General features: G+C 37.7%; 1 protein-coding gene across 8 annotated transcripts in view; it reads left to right on the top strand.

The window, feature by feature from the left end:
• Positions 1 to 15,639, top strand: part of MTF2 (metal response element binding transcription factor 2) — an 80,423-nt gene that overhangs the window by 27,884 nt on the left and 36,900 nt on the right. For 3 of the 8 annotated variants that reach the window (XR_014242416.1, XM_082384608.1, XM_082384606.1), the window contains exon 2: positions 163 to 228. The exons of the other annotated variants lie outside the window; for them this stretch is intronic. Coding sequence is in view for 2 of the 3 variants with exons in the window: in XM_082384608.1 (XP_082240734.1) it covers positions 163 to 228 (66 nt within the window). In the remaining variant the exon portion in view is untranslated. The remainder of the gene's footprint in view (positions 1 to 162; positions 229 to 15,639) is intronic. 8 annotated transcript variants of the gene reach the window in all.

Raw genomic sequence — 15,639 nt, 5'->3', positions numbered from 1 at the left:
TGGATGCAGTATTTTCTCAGATTTCTGAGGATATTATAGTTTTTTTTTTTTTAACAAAACCCTTTTCAGAGGTATAAGACAAAGCACATATGTAGACTGCATAAAATAAATTTATAGGTTAATAAATTATTATAACATGAAGGTCTTTGTAACCAATCCCAGGTCAAGAAATAGAATGTTGCCAGCCAACGCAGAAGCCCAAATTTCAAGTCTTCTGTTCCCTCAAAGGTAATCACATCCTGACTTTTGTGGTGATAACTTATTTTTCTTTCTAGTCTTATTATGCAAACATGCCTCTTAAAGATTACAGTTTAGTTTTGCCAAATGAAAAATAAATGTTTTAAATCTTTTTCACTTACAGGTTCCAGCTTGCATCTCAACCTTTCCTTCCTTGCTTTCTTCTTTTCTCCCTCTTTTCTTCCCTCCCTCCCTCCCCTTCCTGTTATTTGCTAAAGAAACCAGGTCATTTAACATGCAGATTTCCCAGCCTGGATCTTGCTGATTATATCCCTGTTGGGTAGCTGACCATTTATTTCTCTGCATTTCCTATAAATTGGTGGCTAGACCTAGAGGCTTACCAGATTGAGGTTTGTTTTTTGGGGTGGGGGCAAGACTACCTCATAGGTGTGGTGTCTTCTCCCGTCAAGAAGCATATAATGTCTGGGTGTTCATTGTGCACCATTAGAAGCTACTGATGCTCAGTGTAAGGATCCATTTATTCATTAGGTAATGCAAAATGGTGACTTAAAAAATTCATTCATTCCTTTTTTATTTATTGGCTTGATATGTTTATAAAGAAAACTTACCCCTATTTTCAGTAGACACTACACCTATTCCCCTCCCTGTGTCTTGTGTTTCCCTTGTGTATTCAGTTCCTTGAAAGAATAAACTTTCCATCTTCTGATGGGAAATGCAGGATTGGGGATGTGACTTGGGAATCCAACTGTCCTTTTCTGCAGACTTCTGCATATTATTCCATTCTTTGTGCCCCACCTGACCTCTGCCTTTTTCATCTGGTGCCACCAGTTCTTCAGGCTTTTGGGGTTCTGTGGGACAGATGGGTTTGCTTCTCATTGTTCTTTCTGCTGGGCACTTAAGTTTAATCTTCCTCATTTTAGCAGTGTTTATTATTCTTTCATTGGCTTTCCAGTTTCCTGTATTGTGGTTTGGAGTTTCACAAGTACTCTCATATGAATGAAGATGGACTCTGTTTTAATTTTTTCTTTTCTCCTTGTTTTAGGGAGAGAAGGGACAGAAAAATCTTTACTCTGCCACCTTAATACAGTAAAATCCTCCTCATCCTATTTCTCTTCTCATTTCTGTCCAGGGCTCCAAACAGCCATCAGTATTTTCAAGACTTCCAGATCTTTAGTTCCAAACCTGATTTTTGTTCTGAGCTTCTGATTTCTGATTTCATGTATTTTTATATCCAGCTGCTTCCTAGATTTCCTAGTTAATCTTCTGCAGATGTTTGCCAGTTTTATCAGTCTTTTCAAAGGACTGATTTTTGGTGCCACTGGTTCTGTTTTATGGTTTTTTTTTCTTTCATTAATTTCGGTTCTTTTTTTTTTCATTTGGTTTCCTTGCTTTTGTTGTTATTCCCCCCCCCCCCCTTCAACATGAGATGGATACTTATTAACTTTCTATCTTTTATCTTTGCTTTTTTGTTTTGTTTTGTTTTCCGGGATCTGCTCCACTTTTTACTAGTTGAAAACTTACTCCAACTGGCAAAGTAAAAACGACAACTAGAACTTTTCTCATTTCAATCCCTGGTGTGACCCTGCATCCACTGCTGGGATTTTGTTTCTTTGTTTTTTGATGTATGATTGACATATTATATTTCAGGCATACAACATAATGATTTGATATTTGTATATATTGCAAAATGATTACCACAATAATCTAGTTAACATCTGTCATCGTACATGGTTATAAAACTTTTTTCTTATGATGAGAACTTTTAGGCTTTTCTCTTTTAGCAATTTTCAAGTATGAAATATAGTATTATTAATTATAGTCACTGTGCTGTGCACTGCATGCCTATGACTTGTTATATAACTGGAAGTTTGTACCTTTTGACCCTCTTCACCCATTTGGCCCACCCTTCCTACCCCTACTCCCCACAGCTGGCAGCCACCAATCTGTTTTCTGTATCTATGAGCTCAATTTGTTGTTATTGTTGTTGTTGTTTTAGATTCCATTTGTAATTGAGATCATATGGTATTTGTCTTTGATTTATTTCATTTAGTCTAATGTTCTTCAGGTCCATCCATGTTGTTGCAAATGGCAAGATTTCATTCTTTTCTGTGGATGAACAGTATTCCATTTTACACATACACACACCCTACGTTTTCTTTTCTCTTTCTTTCTAATTAAATGTTATTTATTTGTTTATTTATTTTTGGCTGAGTTGGGTCTTTGTTGCTGGGTGCCATCTTCCTCTAGTTGCTGCGAGCGGGGAGCTACTCTTGTTGCGGTGCATGGGCTTCTTATTGTGATGGCTTCTCTTGTTGCAGAGCACGGGCTCTAGGCACACGGGTTTCAGTAGTTGTGGCACACGGGCTTTAGAGCGCAGGCTAAGTAGTTGTGGCGCATGGGCTTATTTGCTCCGCATTATGTGGGATCTTCCCGGACCAGGGATCGAACCCGTGTCCCCTGCATTGGCAGGCGGATTCTCAACCACTGCGCCACCAGGGAAGTCCTCTCTCTTTCTTTCTTTCTTTCTTCCTTCCTTCCTTCCTTTCTTCCTTTCTTCCTTCCTTCCTCCCTCCCTCCCTCCCTCCCATCCTTCCTTCCTTCCTTCCTTCCTTCCTTCCTTTCTTCCTTTTTTTTTTCCTCTCTCTCCCTCCCTCCCTCCCTCCCTCCCTTCCTTCCTTCCTTCTGACTGGTCACACTGTGCAGCATGCGGGATCTTAGTTCCCTGACCAGGGATCGAACCTGTGCCCCCTGCATTGGGAGAGGGGAGTCTTAACTACTGGACTGCCAGGGACGTCCCCCACCCTGTGTTTTCTTTATCCATTCATACATAAATGGAAACTCAGGTTCCATGTCTTGTGTATTGTAAATAATGCTGCAGTGAACATGGGGGTGCATATATATTTTTGAGTCAGTGTTTTTGTTTTCTTCAGATGAATGCCCAGAAGTGGAATTGTTGGATCATGTGGTAGTCCTATTTTAAATTTTTTGTGGACTCTCCATACTGTTCTCCATAGTAGCTGCCCCAATTTACATTTTCCACCAATAGTGCACAAGGGTTCCCTTTTCTCCACATCCTCACTAACACTTATTTGTTGTCCTTTTGATAATAGCCATTCTGTTATCAAAAGAGAGGTGTTAACTTATTGTGGTTTTAATTTACATTCCCTGCTGATTAGTGATGTTGAGCTCCTTTTCATGTGCCTGTTGGCCATCTGTATGTCTTCTTTGGAAAAAGTGTCTATACAGATTCTCTGGCCATTTCTTAATCAGATTGTTTGTCGTTTTGCTATTGAGTTATATGAGTTGCTTATATATGTTGCATATTAACCCATTACACAATATGTAATTTGAAAATATTTTCTCCCATTCTGTAGGTTGCTTTTTTATTTTGATGATGGTTTCCTTTGCTCTGCAGAAGCTTTTCAGTTTGATGTAGTTCGACTTGTTTATTTTTACTTCTGTTGCCTTTGCTTTTAGTGTGAAATCCAAAAAATCATTGCCAAGACTGATGTAAAGGAGCTTATTACATCCTGTGTTTTCTTCTAGGAGTTTTATGGTTTCAGGTCTTATGTTCAAGTCTTTATTCCATTTTAAGTTAATTTTTGTGAATGGTGTAAGATAGTGATCCAGTTTCATTCTTTTGCATGTGGCTGTCCAGTTTTCCCAAAACTGTTTATTGAAGAGACTGTCCTTTCCCCATTGTATGTTCTTGGTTCCTTTGTTGTAAACTGTTTGACCATATATACATTGGTTTATTTCTGGGCTGTCTATTTTGTTCTATTGATCTGTTTATTTTTATGCCTTTACCATACTGTTTTGTTTACTATAGCTTTATGAGATAATTGTAATATAGTTTGAAATCAGGAAGTGTGATCCCTCCAGCTTTGTTTGTCTTTCTCAAGATTGCTTTGGCTGTTCGGGGTCTTGTGTGGTTCCATACAAATTGTAAAATTTTTTGTTCTATTTCTGTGAAAAATGCCTTGGAAATTTGATAGGGATTGCATTGACTCTCTAGGTGGCTTTGGGTAGTATGGACATTTTCACAGTACTCATTCTTCCAATCCAAGAGCATGGTATATTTTTCCATTTATTTGTGTCTTCAGTTTCTTTCTTCAGTGCCTTATAGTTTTCTGAGTACAGGTCTTTCCCTTCCGTAGTTAAATTTATTCCTAAGTATTTTATTCTCTTTGAATCAATTGTAAGTAGGATTGTTTTCTTTTTTTTTTTTCTTTTTTTCTTTTTCTTTTTCTTTTTTTAATTAATTTATTTATTTTTGGCTGTGTTGGGTCTTCGTTTCTGTGCCAGGGCTTTCTCTAGTTGCGGCGAGCGGGGGCCACTCTTCATCGCGGTGCGCGGACCTCTCACTATCGCGGCCTCTCTTGTTGTGGAGCACAGGCTCCAGACGCGCAGGCTCAGTAGCTGTGGCTCACGGGCCCAGTTGCTCCGCGGCATGTGGGATCTTCCCAGACCAGGGCTCGAACCCGTGTCCCCTGTATTGGCAGGCGGATTCTCAACCACTGTACCACCAGGGAAGCCCGGATTGTTTTCTTAATTTCTCTTCCTGATAATTTGTTATTAGTATATAGAAACTCAGGTTTTTGTTTGTTGGTTTTATATCCTGTAATAACTTTACTGAATTTGTTTACTAGTTCTAGCAGTTTTTTGGTAGAGTTTTTAATATGTAATGTCATGTCATATTCAAATAGAAACAGTTTTACTTCTTCCTTTCCAATTTGGATTTCTTTTTTTTTGCAATCAATTTTATTTTATTTATTTTAAAATTAATTTTTATTAGAGTATAGTTGCTGTACAATGTTGTGTTTCTGCTGTACAGCAAAGTTAATCAGTTATATGTATACATATATCTCCTCTTTTTTAGATTTCCTTCCCATGTAGGTCACCACAGAGCACTGAGTAGAGTTCCCTGTGCTATACAGTAGGTTCTCATTAGTTATCTGTTTTAAACATAGTAGTGTATATATGTCAATCCCAATCTCCCAGTTTATCCCACCCCTCCCTTCCCCCCTTGGTATCCATAAGTTTGTTTTCTACATCTGTGTCTCTATTTCTGTTTTGCAAATAAGTTTATCTGTACCATTTTTTCTGGATTCCACATACAATCAATAGTATACGATATTTGTTTTTCTCTTTCTGACTTACTTCACTCTGTATGACAGTCTCTGGGTCTGTCCACATCTTTGCAAATGGCACTATTTTGTTCCTTTTTTATGGCTGAGTAATAATCCGTTGTATATATGTACTACATCATCTTTATCCATTCCTCTGTTGACGGACATTTAGGTTGCTTCCATGTCTTGGCTGTTGTATTGGGTTGGCCAAAAAGTTCCTTTAGTTTTTTTTTTTTTTTAAAGTATTTATTTATTTATTTTTGGCTGTGTTGGGTCTTCATTTCTGTGCAAGGGCTTTCTCTAGTTGCGGCAATCATGGGCCACTCTTCATCGCGGTGCGCGGGCCTTTCACTATCTTGGCCTCTCTTGTTATGAAGCACAGGCTCCAGATGCGCAGGCTCAGTAGTTGTGGCTCACGGGCTTAGTTGCTCCGCGGCATGTGGGATCTTCCCAGACCAGGGCTCGAACCCGTGTCCCCTGCATTGGCAGGCGGATTCTCAACCACTGCGCCACCAGGGAAGCCCAGTTCCTTTACTTTTTAAGTAAAAGTAAAAGATTTTTCATTTTCACCAAGAAGTTTATTGAACAGTGCATTCAACATTTTGTTCCACTACCTTCTGCCATTTTTCAGGCAACTTCATAATTCCGTCTTCCCAAAACTCTATCTTTTTGAGCAAAGAACTGTTCCAGGTGCCTTTTACAGTCTTCCAGGGAATTGAAATTTTTTCCATTAAGAGAATTTTGTAAAGACCGAAATTAATGGAAATCCAAAGGTGCAATGTCTGGTGAATATGGCAGATGAATAAGAACTTCCCAGTCAAGCTGTAACTATTTTTGCCTGGTCATCAAAGAAACATACGGTTTTGCATTATCCTGTTGGAAGAGTATGCGTTTTCTGTTGACTAATTCCGGATGCTTTTCGTCGAGTGCTGCTTTCATTTGGTCTAATCGGGAGTAGTACTTGTTGGAATTAATCGTTTGGTTTTCTGGAAGGAGCTCATAATGGAGGACTCCCTTCCAATCCCATCATATATACAACATCACCTTCTCTGGATGAAGACCGGCCTTTGGTGTGGTTGGTGATGGTTCATTTCACTTGCCCCACGATCTCTTCCATTCCACATTATTGTACAGTATCCACTTTTCATTGCCCATCACAATTTGTTTTAAGAACAGAACGTTTTCGTTATATTTAAGTAGAGAGTTGCATGCAGAAATATAGTCAAGAAGGTTTTTTTCACCAAACTTATGTGGAACCCAGACATCAAAGTGATTCACATAACCAAGCTGGTGCAAATGATTTTCAATGCTCGATTTGGGTATTTTGAGTATGTCAGCTATCTCCCGCATGGTATAACGTTGATTGTTCTCAGTTAATTTCTCGATTTGATCTCTGTCGTCTTCAGCTGGTCTACCTGACTGTGGAGTGTCGTCCAGTGAGAAGTCTCCAGCATGAAACTCTGCAAACTACTTTTGACACGTTCGATCAGTCACAGCACCTTCTCCTGTATACACTGCACAAGTCTTTTTTTTGAGTTTCAGTTGCATTTTTACCTTTCTTGAAATAATAAAGCATAATATGCTGAAAATGTTGCTTTTTTTTCTTCCATCTTCAATATTAAAATGGCTACACAAAAATTCACCAATTTTGATAGGTTTTTTTTTTTTAATGCATGCTGATATGACAGCTGTCACAATACAGTATAACAAAATTGTTTCAAATGAAGTTAAAGACAGCTAAGTGCTACTATAGCCATCTTCTAGAAAATACCGAATGAACTTTTTGGCCAACCCAATAAATAGTGCTGCAGTGAACATTGGGGTGTGTGTATCTTTTTGGATTATGGTTTTCTCTGGGTATATGCCCAGGAGTGGGATTACTGGGTCATATGTTAACTCTATTTTTAGTTTTTTTGAGGAACCTCTGTGCTGTTCTCTATAGTGGCTGTACTAATTTACATTCCCACCAACGGTGTAGGAGGGTTCCCTTTTCTCCACACCCCTCTACCATTTATTGTTTGTAGATTTTTTGATGATGGCTCTTCTGATCGGTGTGAGGTGATACCTCATTGTAGTTTTGATTTGCATTTCTCTAATAATTAGTGATGTTGAGCATCTTTTCATGTGTTTGTTGACCATGTATGCCTTCTTTGTATTTCTTTTTCTTGACTAATTGTTCAGGCTAGGACTTCTAATAGTGTGTTGAATAAAAGTTGTAAGAGTGAGCATTCTTGTTCTTGATCTTAGAGGAACAGCACTGAGTGTGATGTTAGCTGTGGGCTTGTCATATATGGCCTTTAATATGTTGAAGTACATTCCCTCTGCATCCACTTTGTTGAGAGTTTTTATCATAAATGGATTTTGAATTTTGTCAAATGCTTTTTCTGCATCTATTGAGGTGATCATATGGTTTTTATTCTTCATTTTGTTAATGTTGTGTATCAAATTGACTGATTTGTGGATGTTACACCATCCTTGCATCTCTGGATGATCCCACTTGATCATTTTAATATATTGTTGTGTGTGATCTTTTTAATATATTGTTGAATTCAGCTTGCTAATATTTTGTTGAGGGTTTTTTGAATCTGTGTTTATCAGGGATATTGCTCTGTAATTTTCTTGTGACATCTTTGACTGGTTTTGGTATCAGGGTAATGCTGGTCTCATAAAATGAATTTGGAAGTGTTCCCTCATTTTTATTTTTTGAAAGAGTTTGAGGTGGATTGGTATTAATTCTTTGAATGTTCAGTAGAATTTACCAATGAAGCCATCTGGACCTGGACTTTTTGTTTGTTTGGAGTTTGTTTTAAAATTACTGATTCAGTCTTCTTACTGGTAATCGGTCTGTTCAGATTTTCTATTTCTTCATGATTCAGTCTTGGTAGATTGTGTGTTTCTAGGAATTCACTCATTTCTTCTAGGTTGTCCATCTTGTTGATGTACAGTTCATAGTAGTCTCTTATGGTTCTTTGTATTTCTGTGGTATCAGTTGTAACATCTCCTCTTTCACTTTTTTTTTTAAACGTATTTTTAAAAAATTATTATTATTAGCACCTTTAATTATTTATTTATTTATTTTAATTTTTTTGGCTGTGTTGGGTCTTTGTTTCTTTGCGAGGGCTTCCTCTAGCTGCGGGAAGCAGGGGCCACTCTTCATCGCGGTGCGTGGGCCTCTCACTATTGTGGCCTCTCTTGTTGCGGAGCACAGGCTCCAGACGCGCAGGCTCAGTAGTTGTGGCTCACGGGCCTAGTTGCTCAGCGGCATGTGGGATCTTCCCAGACCAGGGCTCGAACCTGTGTCCCCTGCATTAGCAGGCAGATTCTCAACCACTGTGCCACCAGGGAAGCCCCACTTCTTATTTTACTGATTTGAGTTCTCTCTTTTTCTTGGTGACTCTAGCTAAAGATTTGTCTATTTTGCTTTTCTTTTCAAAGAATGAGCTCTTAGTTTCATTGATCTTATTTATTGTCTTTATAGTCTATATTTCATTTATTTCTGCTCCGATCTTTGTTATTTTCTTCTTTCTGCTAACTCTGGCCTTTGTTCTTCTTTTTCTAGTTCCTTGAGATGTAAAGTTAAGTTGTTTATTAGAGATTTTTCTGGTTTCCTGACATAGGCCTGTATTACTGTGAACTTCCCTCTTAGAACTGCTTTTGCTGCATCTCATAAGTTTTGATATGTTGTATTTTCACTTTCATTTGTCTCAAGATATTTTTTGTTATCTTTTGATTTTTCTTTGAATTATTGGTTGTTCAATAGTATGTTGTTTAATCTCCACATATTTGTGAATTTTCCAGTTTTTTTCTTGTAATTGATTTCTAGTTTCATACCATCGTAGTGGGAAAAGACTGTAATAAGAGATGCAGAAGGTAATGGTAAAGGGGTCAGTACAACAAGAGGTTTTAATATTTGTAAATATTTATGCACCCAGATAGGAGCACCTGAATATTTTCAAGCAAATGTTAACAAACCTAAAGGGAGAAATACACAGCAGTACAATAATAACAGGGACTTTAATACTCCATTTTCATCCATGGATAGATCATCCAGACAGAAAATCAAAAAGGAAACATTGGTCTTAAATGATCCAGGTGGACTTTCACAGATATATACAGAACATTCCATCCAAAAGGAACAGAATATACTTTCTTCTATTCCATCATGTGTTTCAAGTGTACATGGAACATTCTTCAATATACATTATATGTTAGGCCACAAAAGAGGACTTAATTTATTCTTTTCTAAGACAGATATTTTAAGACTTATCTAAGTACTGTGTTAGCTGCATCCTAAAAGTTTTAATATATGGTGTTACTATAATTGTTCAATTCAAAATGCTCGGTAATTTCCATTATGATTGCTTCTTTGGCCCATGGGTTATTTTAGAAGAATACGTCTAGATATTTAAACTTTTAATTTATATTTCTTATTGCTTTTTAGCTTTATACTGTTGCAGTCAGAGAACATAGGCCATATGATTTTTCTTTTTTTTTAAAGATTTAATTTTTTTGTTTTTATTTTTAGCTGCGTTGGGTCGTCGTTGCTGTGCGCGTGCTTTCTCTAGTTGCGGCGAGTGGGAGCTACTCTTCATTGTGGTGCGCGGGTTTCTCATTGCAGTGGCTTCTCTTGTTGCGGAGCACAGACTCTAGGCATGCGGGCTTCAGTAGTTGTGGCACATGGGCTCTAGAGCGCAGGCTCAATAGTTGTGGCACACGGGCTTAGTTGCTCCGTGACATGTGGGATTTTCCTGGACTAGGGCTCGAACCTGTGTCCCCTGTATTGGCGGGTGGATTCTTAACCAGGTTGCCACCAGGGAAGTCCCCATATGATTTTATAACTTGAAATTTTTTGAGGCTTGTTTTGTGTCTCAGTATATGGTCAATGTTTATAAATATTTTGTCTCATAGACATCCCTTCTTTGATGAAATGCAGATAATTTAATGTTGCTACTGTTTTCCTCCTAATTTCCCTCATACTGTCCTCCCAGTTCCCCAATTTGAAAACCTGGGAGTTATTCTAAATTTCTCCTTTGCTTTTAATACCACATCAAGATAATTCTTAGTATCTGTCCAGTCCAGTTTTAAAATTATTTCTTAATATGAGTCATGCTATGATTATTAAAATAAAAACCTTGGAAAGCCTAAAGTATATAAACTAAATTACTCAAAGCCCTACTACACAGGGCTTTTTTTTTCCTCACTCCAATTTCTTCATGGTCCTAATTCATGTTATTCTTTTCTTGTTCATAGATTATCGCAGATTTATTATGGTTCCCATCTTTTCTCTCCTTTAATAGCATTCATTTATTTGTATGTTCATTCATTCAGCCAGTACTGAGAACCTAGTTATGTGCTAGGTACATGGGATATATAGCAGTGAAGTAGAGAGGCAAGATATTTAATTTAGCTTGGGTCTTTTTCATTTGGCCAGTGTTATTTTTGCCACTTTCTCTCTGTTATAATTTGAGCTGTAACTATTCTGAAGTTTTGTTCCTAGAAAAGTATGTGTTGTTTTGGGACTTTGTGCCTTTGCATATGTTCCCCAGGCTTACAAAGCCCTCTATAAAGTTCATCTGGGAAACTACTACTCATTTTTCAGGTTAATTAGCTGAGTGTTGATGAAGCCTTGACTGACCTTTTCTCTTGCTTCTGGATAGATTAGAAGTTCTTTTTGAGCATATTCATTATAGGAATTATGTTACATAGTTTTTGTGTGCCCTTTTGTTTCCCCACTTAGGCTGTGGTTCCTTGGTTTTATGTCACATATTCTTTCATAGTTGTTTCTCTTACCACCTAGCATAGTACCTGTCACATAGCAGGTATTCAGTAAATATTTGTTGAACGTCCACAGCTGTACAGTTTAAATAAAATCATTATGTTTTCCTTAACTTTCATTTGGCCTTTTCTTCAAAATGGTTTGGGGAATGGCCTGTTTTGGTTGCTTAAATGATCTGATTAATTAAAAAGTATATTTGTTCTGAGATACCAATTTTCAGTTATTAGCAGCTTAGGAGACGAAAGGGTATGAGTTAGTTGTTTATAATAAGGCTGTATTCTGGGACTTCCCTGGTGGTCCAGTGGTTGAGACTCCGTGCTTGCAATGCAGGGGGCTTGGGGAGTATATATATGTCAGTGCCAGTCTCTCACTTTGTCTCAGCTTACCCTTCCCCCTCCCCATGTCCTCAAGTCTATTCTCTATGTCTACATCTTTATTCCTGTCCTGCCCCTAGGTTCTTCAGAAACTTTTTTTTTTTTTTTTTAGATTCCATATATATGTGTTAGCATACGGTATTTGTTTTTCTCTTTCTGACTTACTTCACTCTGTATGACAGACTCTAGGTCCGTCCACCTCACTACAAATAACTCAATTTCATTTCTTTTTATGGCTGAGTAATATTCCATTGTATATATGGGCCACATATTCTTTATCCATTCATCTGTCCATGGACCCTTAGGTTGCTTCCATGTCCTGGCTGTTGTAAATAGTGCTGCAGTGAACATTGTGGCACGTGACTCTTTTTTGAATTATGGTTTTCTCAGGGTATATGCCCAGTAGTGGGATTGCTGGGTCATATGGTAGTTCTATTTTTAGTTTTTTAAGGAACCTTCATACTGTTCTCTATATTGGCTGTATCAATTTACATTCCCACCAACAGTGCAAGAGGGTTCCCTTTTCTCCACACTCTCTCCAGCATTTACTGTTTGTAGATTTTTTGATGATGGCCATTCTGACTGGTGTGGGGTGATACCTCATTGTAGTGTTGATTTGCATTTCTCTAATAATTAGTGATGTTGAGCATCCTTTCATGTGTTTGTTGGCAATCTGTATATCTTCTTTGGAGAAATGTCTATTTAGGCCTTTTGCCCATTTTTGGATTGGGTTGTTTGTTTTTTGGATATTGAGTTGCATGAGCTGCTTGCATATTTTAGAGATTAATCCTTTGATGGTTGCTTCGTTTGCAAATATTTTCTCCCATTATGAGGGTTGTCTTTTCGTCTTGTTTATGATTTCCTTTCCTGTGCAAAAGCTTTTAAGTTTCATTAGGTGCCATTTGTTTATTTTTGTTTTTATTTCCATTTCTCTAGGAGGTGGGTCAAAAAGGATCTTGTTGTGATTTGTGTCATAGTGTGTTCTGCCTATGTTTTCCTCTAAGAGTTTTACAGTGTCTGGCCTTACGTTTAGGTCTTTAATCCATTTTTTTTTTTTTTGCACCTTTAATTATTATTTATTTATTTATTTATTTATTTGGCTGTGTTGGGTCTTCATTTCTGTGCGAGGGCTTCCTCTAGTTGCGGCAAGCGGGGGCCACTCTTCATTGCGGTGCGCAGGCCTCTCACTACTGTGGCCTCTCTTGTTGCGGAGCACAGACTCCAGACGCGCAGGCTCAATAGTTGTGGCTCACAGGCCTAGTTGCTCCGCGGCATGTGGGATCCTCCCAGACCTGGGCTCGAACCTGTGTCTCCTGCATTAGCAGGCAGATTCTCAACCACTGCGCCACCAGGGAAGCCCTCTTTAATCCATTTTGATTTTATTTTTGTGTATGGTGTTAGGGAGTGTTCTAATTTCATCCTTTTACATGTAGTTGTCCAGTTTTCCCAGCACCACTTATTGAAGAGGCTGTCTTTGCTCCATTGTATATTCTTGCCTCCTTTATCAAAGATAAGGTGACCATATGTGCATGGGTTTATCTCTGGGTTTTCTATCCTATTCCATTGATATATATTTCTGCTTTTGTGCCAGTACCATAGTGTCTTGATTACTGTAACTTTGTAGTATAGTCTGAAGTCCGGGAGCCTGATTCCTCCAGCTCCGTTTTTCTCTCTCAAGATTGCTCTGGCTGTTCAGGGTCCTTTGTGTTTCCATACAAATTGTGAAATTTTTTGTTCTAGTTCTGTGAAAAATGCCATTGGTAGTTTGGTAGGGATTGCATTGAATCTGTAGATTGCTTTGGGTAGTATAGTCATTTTCACAATGTTGAGTCTTCCAATCCAAGAACATGGTATATCTCTCCATCTGTTTGTATTATCTTTAATTTATTTTATCAGTGTCTTATAGTTTTCTGCATACAGGTCTTTTGTCTCCTTAGGTAGGTTTATTCCTAGGTGTTTTATTCTTTTTGCTGCAATGGTAAATGGGAGTGTTTCCTTAATTTCTCTTTCAGATTTTTCATCATTAGTGTATAAGAATACCAGAGATTTCTGTGCATTAATTTTGTATCCTGCTACTTTGCCAAATTCAATGATTAGCTCTAGTTTTCTGGTAGTGTCTTTAGGATTCTCTATGTATAGTATCATGTCATCTGCAAACAGTGACAGCTTTACTTCTTGTTTTACGATTTGGATTCTTTTTATTTCTTTTTCTTTTATTGCTGTGGCTAAAACTTCCAAAAGTATGTTGAATAATAGTGGTGAGAGTGGGCAACCTTGTCTTGTTCCTGATCTTAGTGGAAATGGTTTCAGTTTTTCACCATTGAGAACGATGTTGGCTGTGGGTTTGTCATATATGACCTTTATTATGCTGAGGTAAGTTTCCTCTATGCCTACTTTCTGGAGGGTTTTTATCATAAATGGGTGTTGAATTTTGTTGAAAGCTTTTTCTGCATCTATTGAGATGATCATATGGTTTTTATCCTTCAATTTGTTAATATGGTGTATCACATTGATTGATTTGCATATATTGCAGAATGCTTGCATTCCTGGGATAAACCCCACTTGATCGTGGTGTATGATCCTTTTAATGTGCTGCTGGATTCTGTTTGCTAGTATTTTGTTGAGGATTTTTGCATCTCTGTTCATCAGTGATATTGGCCTGTAGTTTTCTTTCTTTGTGACATCTTTGTCTGGTTTTGGTATCAGGGTGATGGTGGCCTCGTAGAATGAGTTTGGAAGTGTTCCTCCCTCTGCTATATTTTAGAAGAGTTTGAGAAGGATAGGTGGTAGCTCTTCTCTAAATGTTTGATAGACTTCGCCTGTGAAGCCATCTGGTCCTGGGCTTTTGTTTGATGGAAGATTTTTTAATCACAGTCCAATTTCAGTACTTGTGATTGGTCTGTTCATATTTTCTATTTCTTCCTGGTTCAGTCTCGGAAGGTTGTGCATTTCTAAGAATTTGTCCATTTCTTCCAGGTTGTCCATTTTATTGGCATACAGTTGCTTGTAGTAATCTCTGATGATCCTTTGTATTTCTGCAGTGTCAGTTGTTACTTCTCCTTTTTCATTTCTAATTCTATTGATTTGAGTCTTCTCCCTTTTTTTCTTTATAGTCTGGCTAATACTCTATCAATTTTATCAAGGAACCAGCTTCTAGTTTTATTGATCTTTGCTATTGTTTCCTTCATTTCTTTTTCATTTGTTTCTGATCTGATCTTTATGATTTGTTTCCTTCTGGTAACTTTGGGGGTTTTTTATTCTTCTTTCTCTAATTGCTTTAGGTGTAAGGTTAGGTTGTTTATTTGAGGTGTTTCTTGTTTCTTGAGGTAGGAATGTATTGCTATGAACTTCCCTCTTAGAACTGCTTTTGCTGCATCCTGTAGGTTTTGAGTCATCGTGTTTTCATTGTCATTTGTTTCTAGGTATTTTTTGATTTCCTCTTTGATTTCTTCAGTGATCTCTTGGTTATTAAGTAGTGTAGTGTTTAGCCTCCATGTATTTGTATTTTTTACAGATTTTTTCCTGTAATTGATATCTAGTCTCAAAGTGCTGTGTTTGGAAAAGATACTTGATATGATTTCAGTTTTCTTAAATTTACCAAGGCTTGATTTGTGACCCAAGATATCATCTATCCTGGAGAATGTTCCATGAGCACTTGAGAAGAAAGTGTATTCTGTTGTTTTGGATGGAATGTCCTATAAATATCAATTAAGTCCACCTTGTTTAATGTATCATTTAAAGCTTGTGTTTCCTTATTTGTTTTCATTTTGGATGATCTGTCCATTGGTGAAAGTGGGGTGTTAAAGTCCTCTGCTATGATTGTGTTACTATAGATTTCCCCTTTTATGGCTGTTAACATTTGCCTTATGTATTGAGGTGCTCCTATGTTGGGTGCATAAATATTTACAATTGTTATATCTTCTTGGATTGATCCCTTGATCATTATGTAGTGTCTTTTTTTTCTCTTGTAATAGTCTTTTTTTTTTTTTTAATTTTTTTAAATTTTATTTATTTATTTATTTATGGCTGCGTTGGGTCTTCGTTTCTGTGCAAGGGCTTTCTCCAGTTGCGGCGAGCGGGGGCCACTCTTCATCGCGGTGTGCGGGCCTCTCACTGTCGCGGCCTCTCCCGTTGCGGAGCACAGGCTCCAGATGCGCAGGCT

Source organism: Balaenoptera borealis (assembly GCF_965194805.1).
Source record: "Balaenoptera borealis genome assembly, chromosome: 1".
NCBI classification, from domain to species: domain Eukaryota; kingdom Metazoa; phylum Chordata; class Mammalia; order Artiodactyla; family Balaenopteridae; genus Balaenoptera; species Balaenoptera borealis.
The sequence above is the reverse complement of the archived record's forward strand: the minus strand, read 5'-3'. Positions and strand labels throughout refer to the sequence as shown.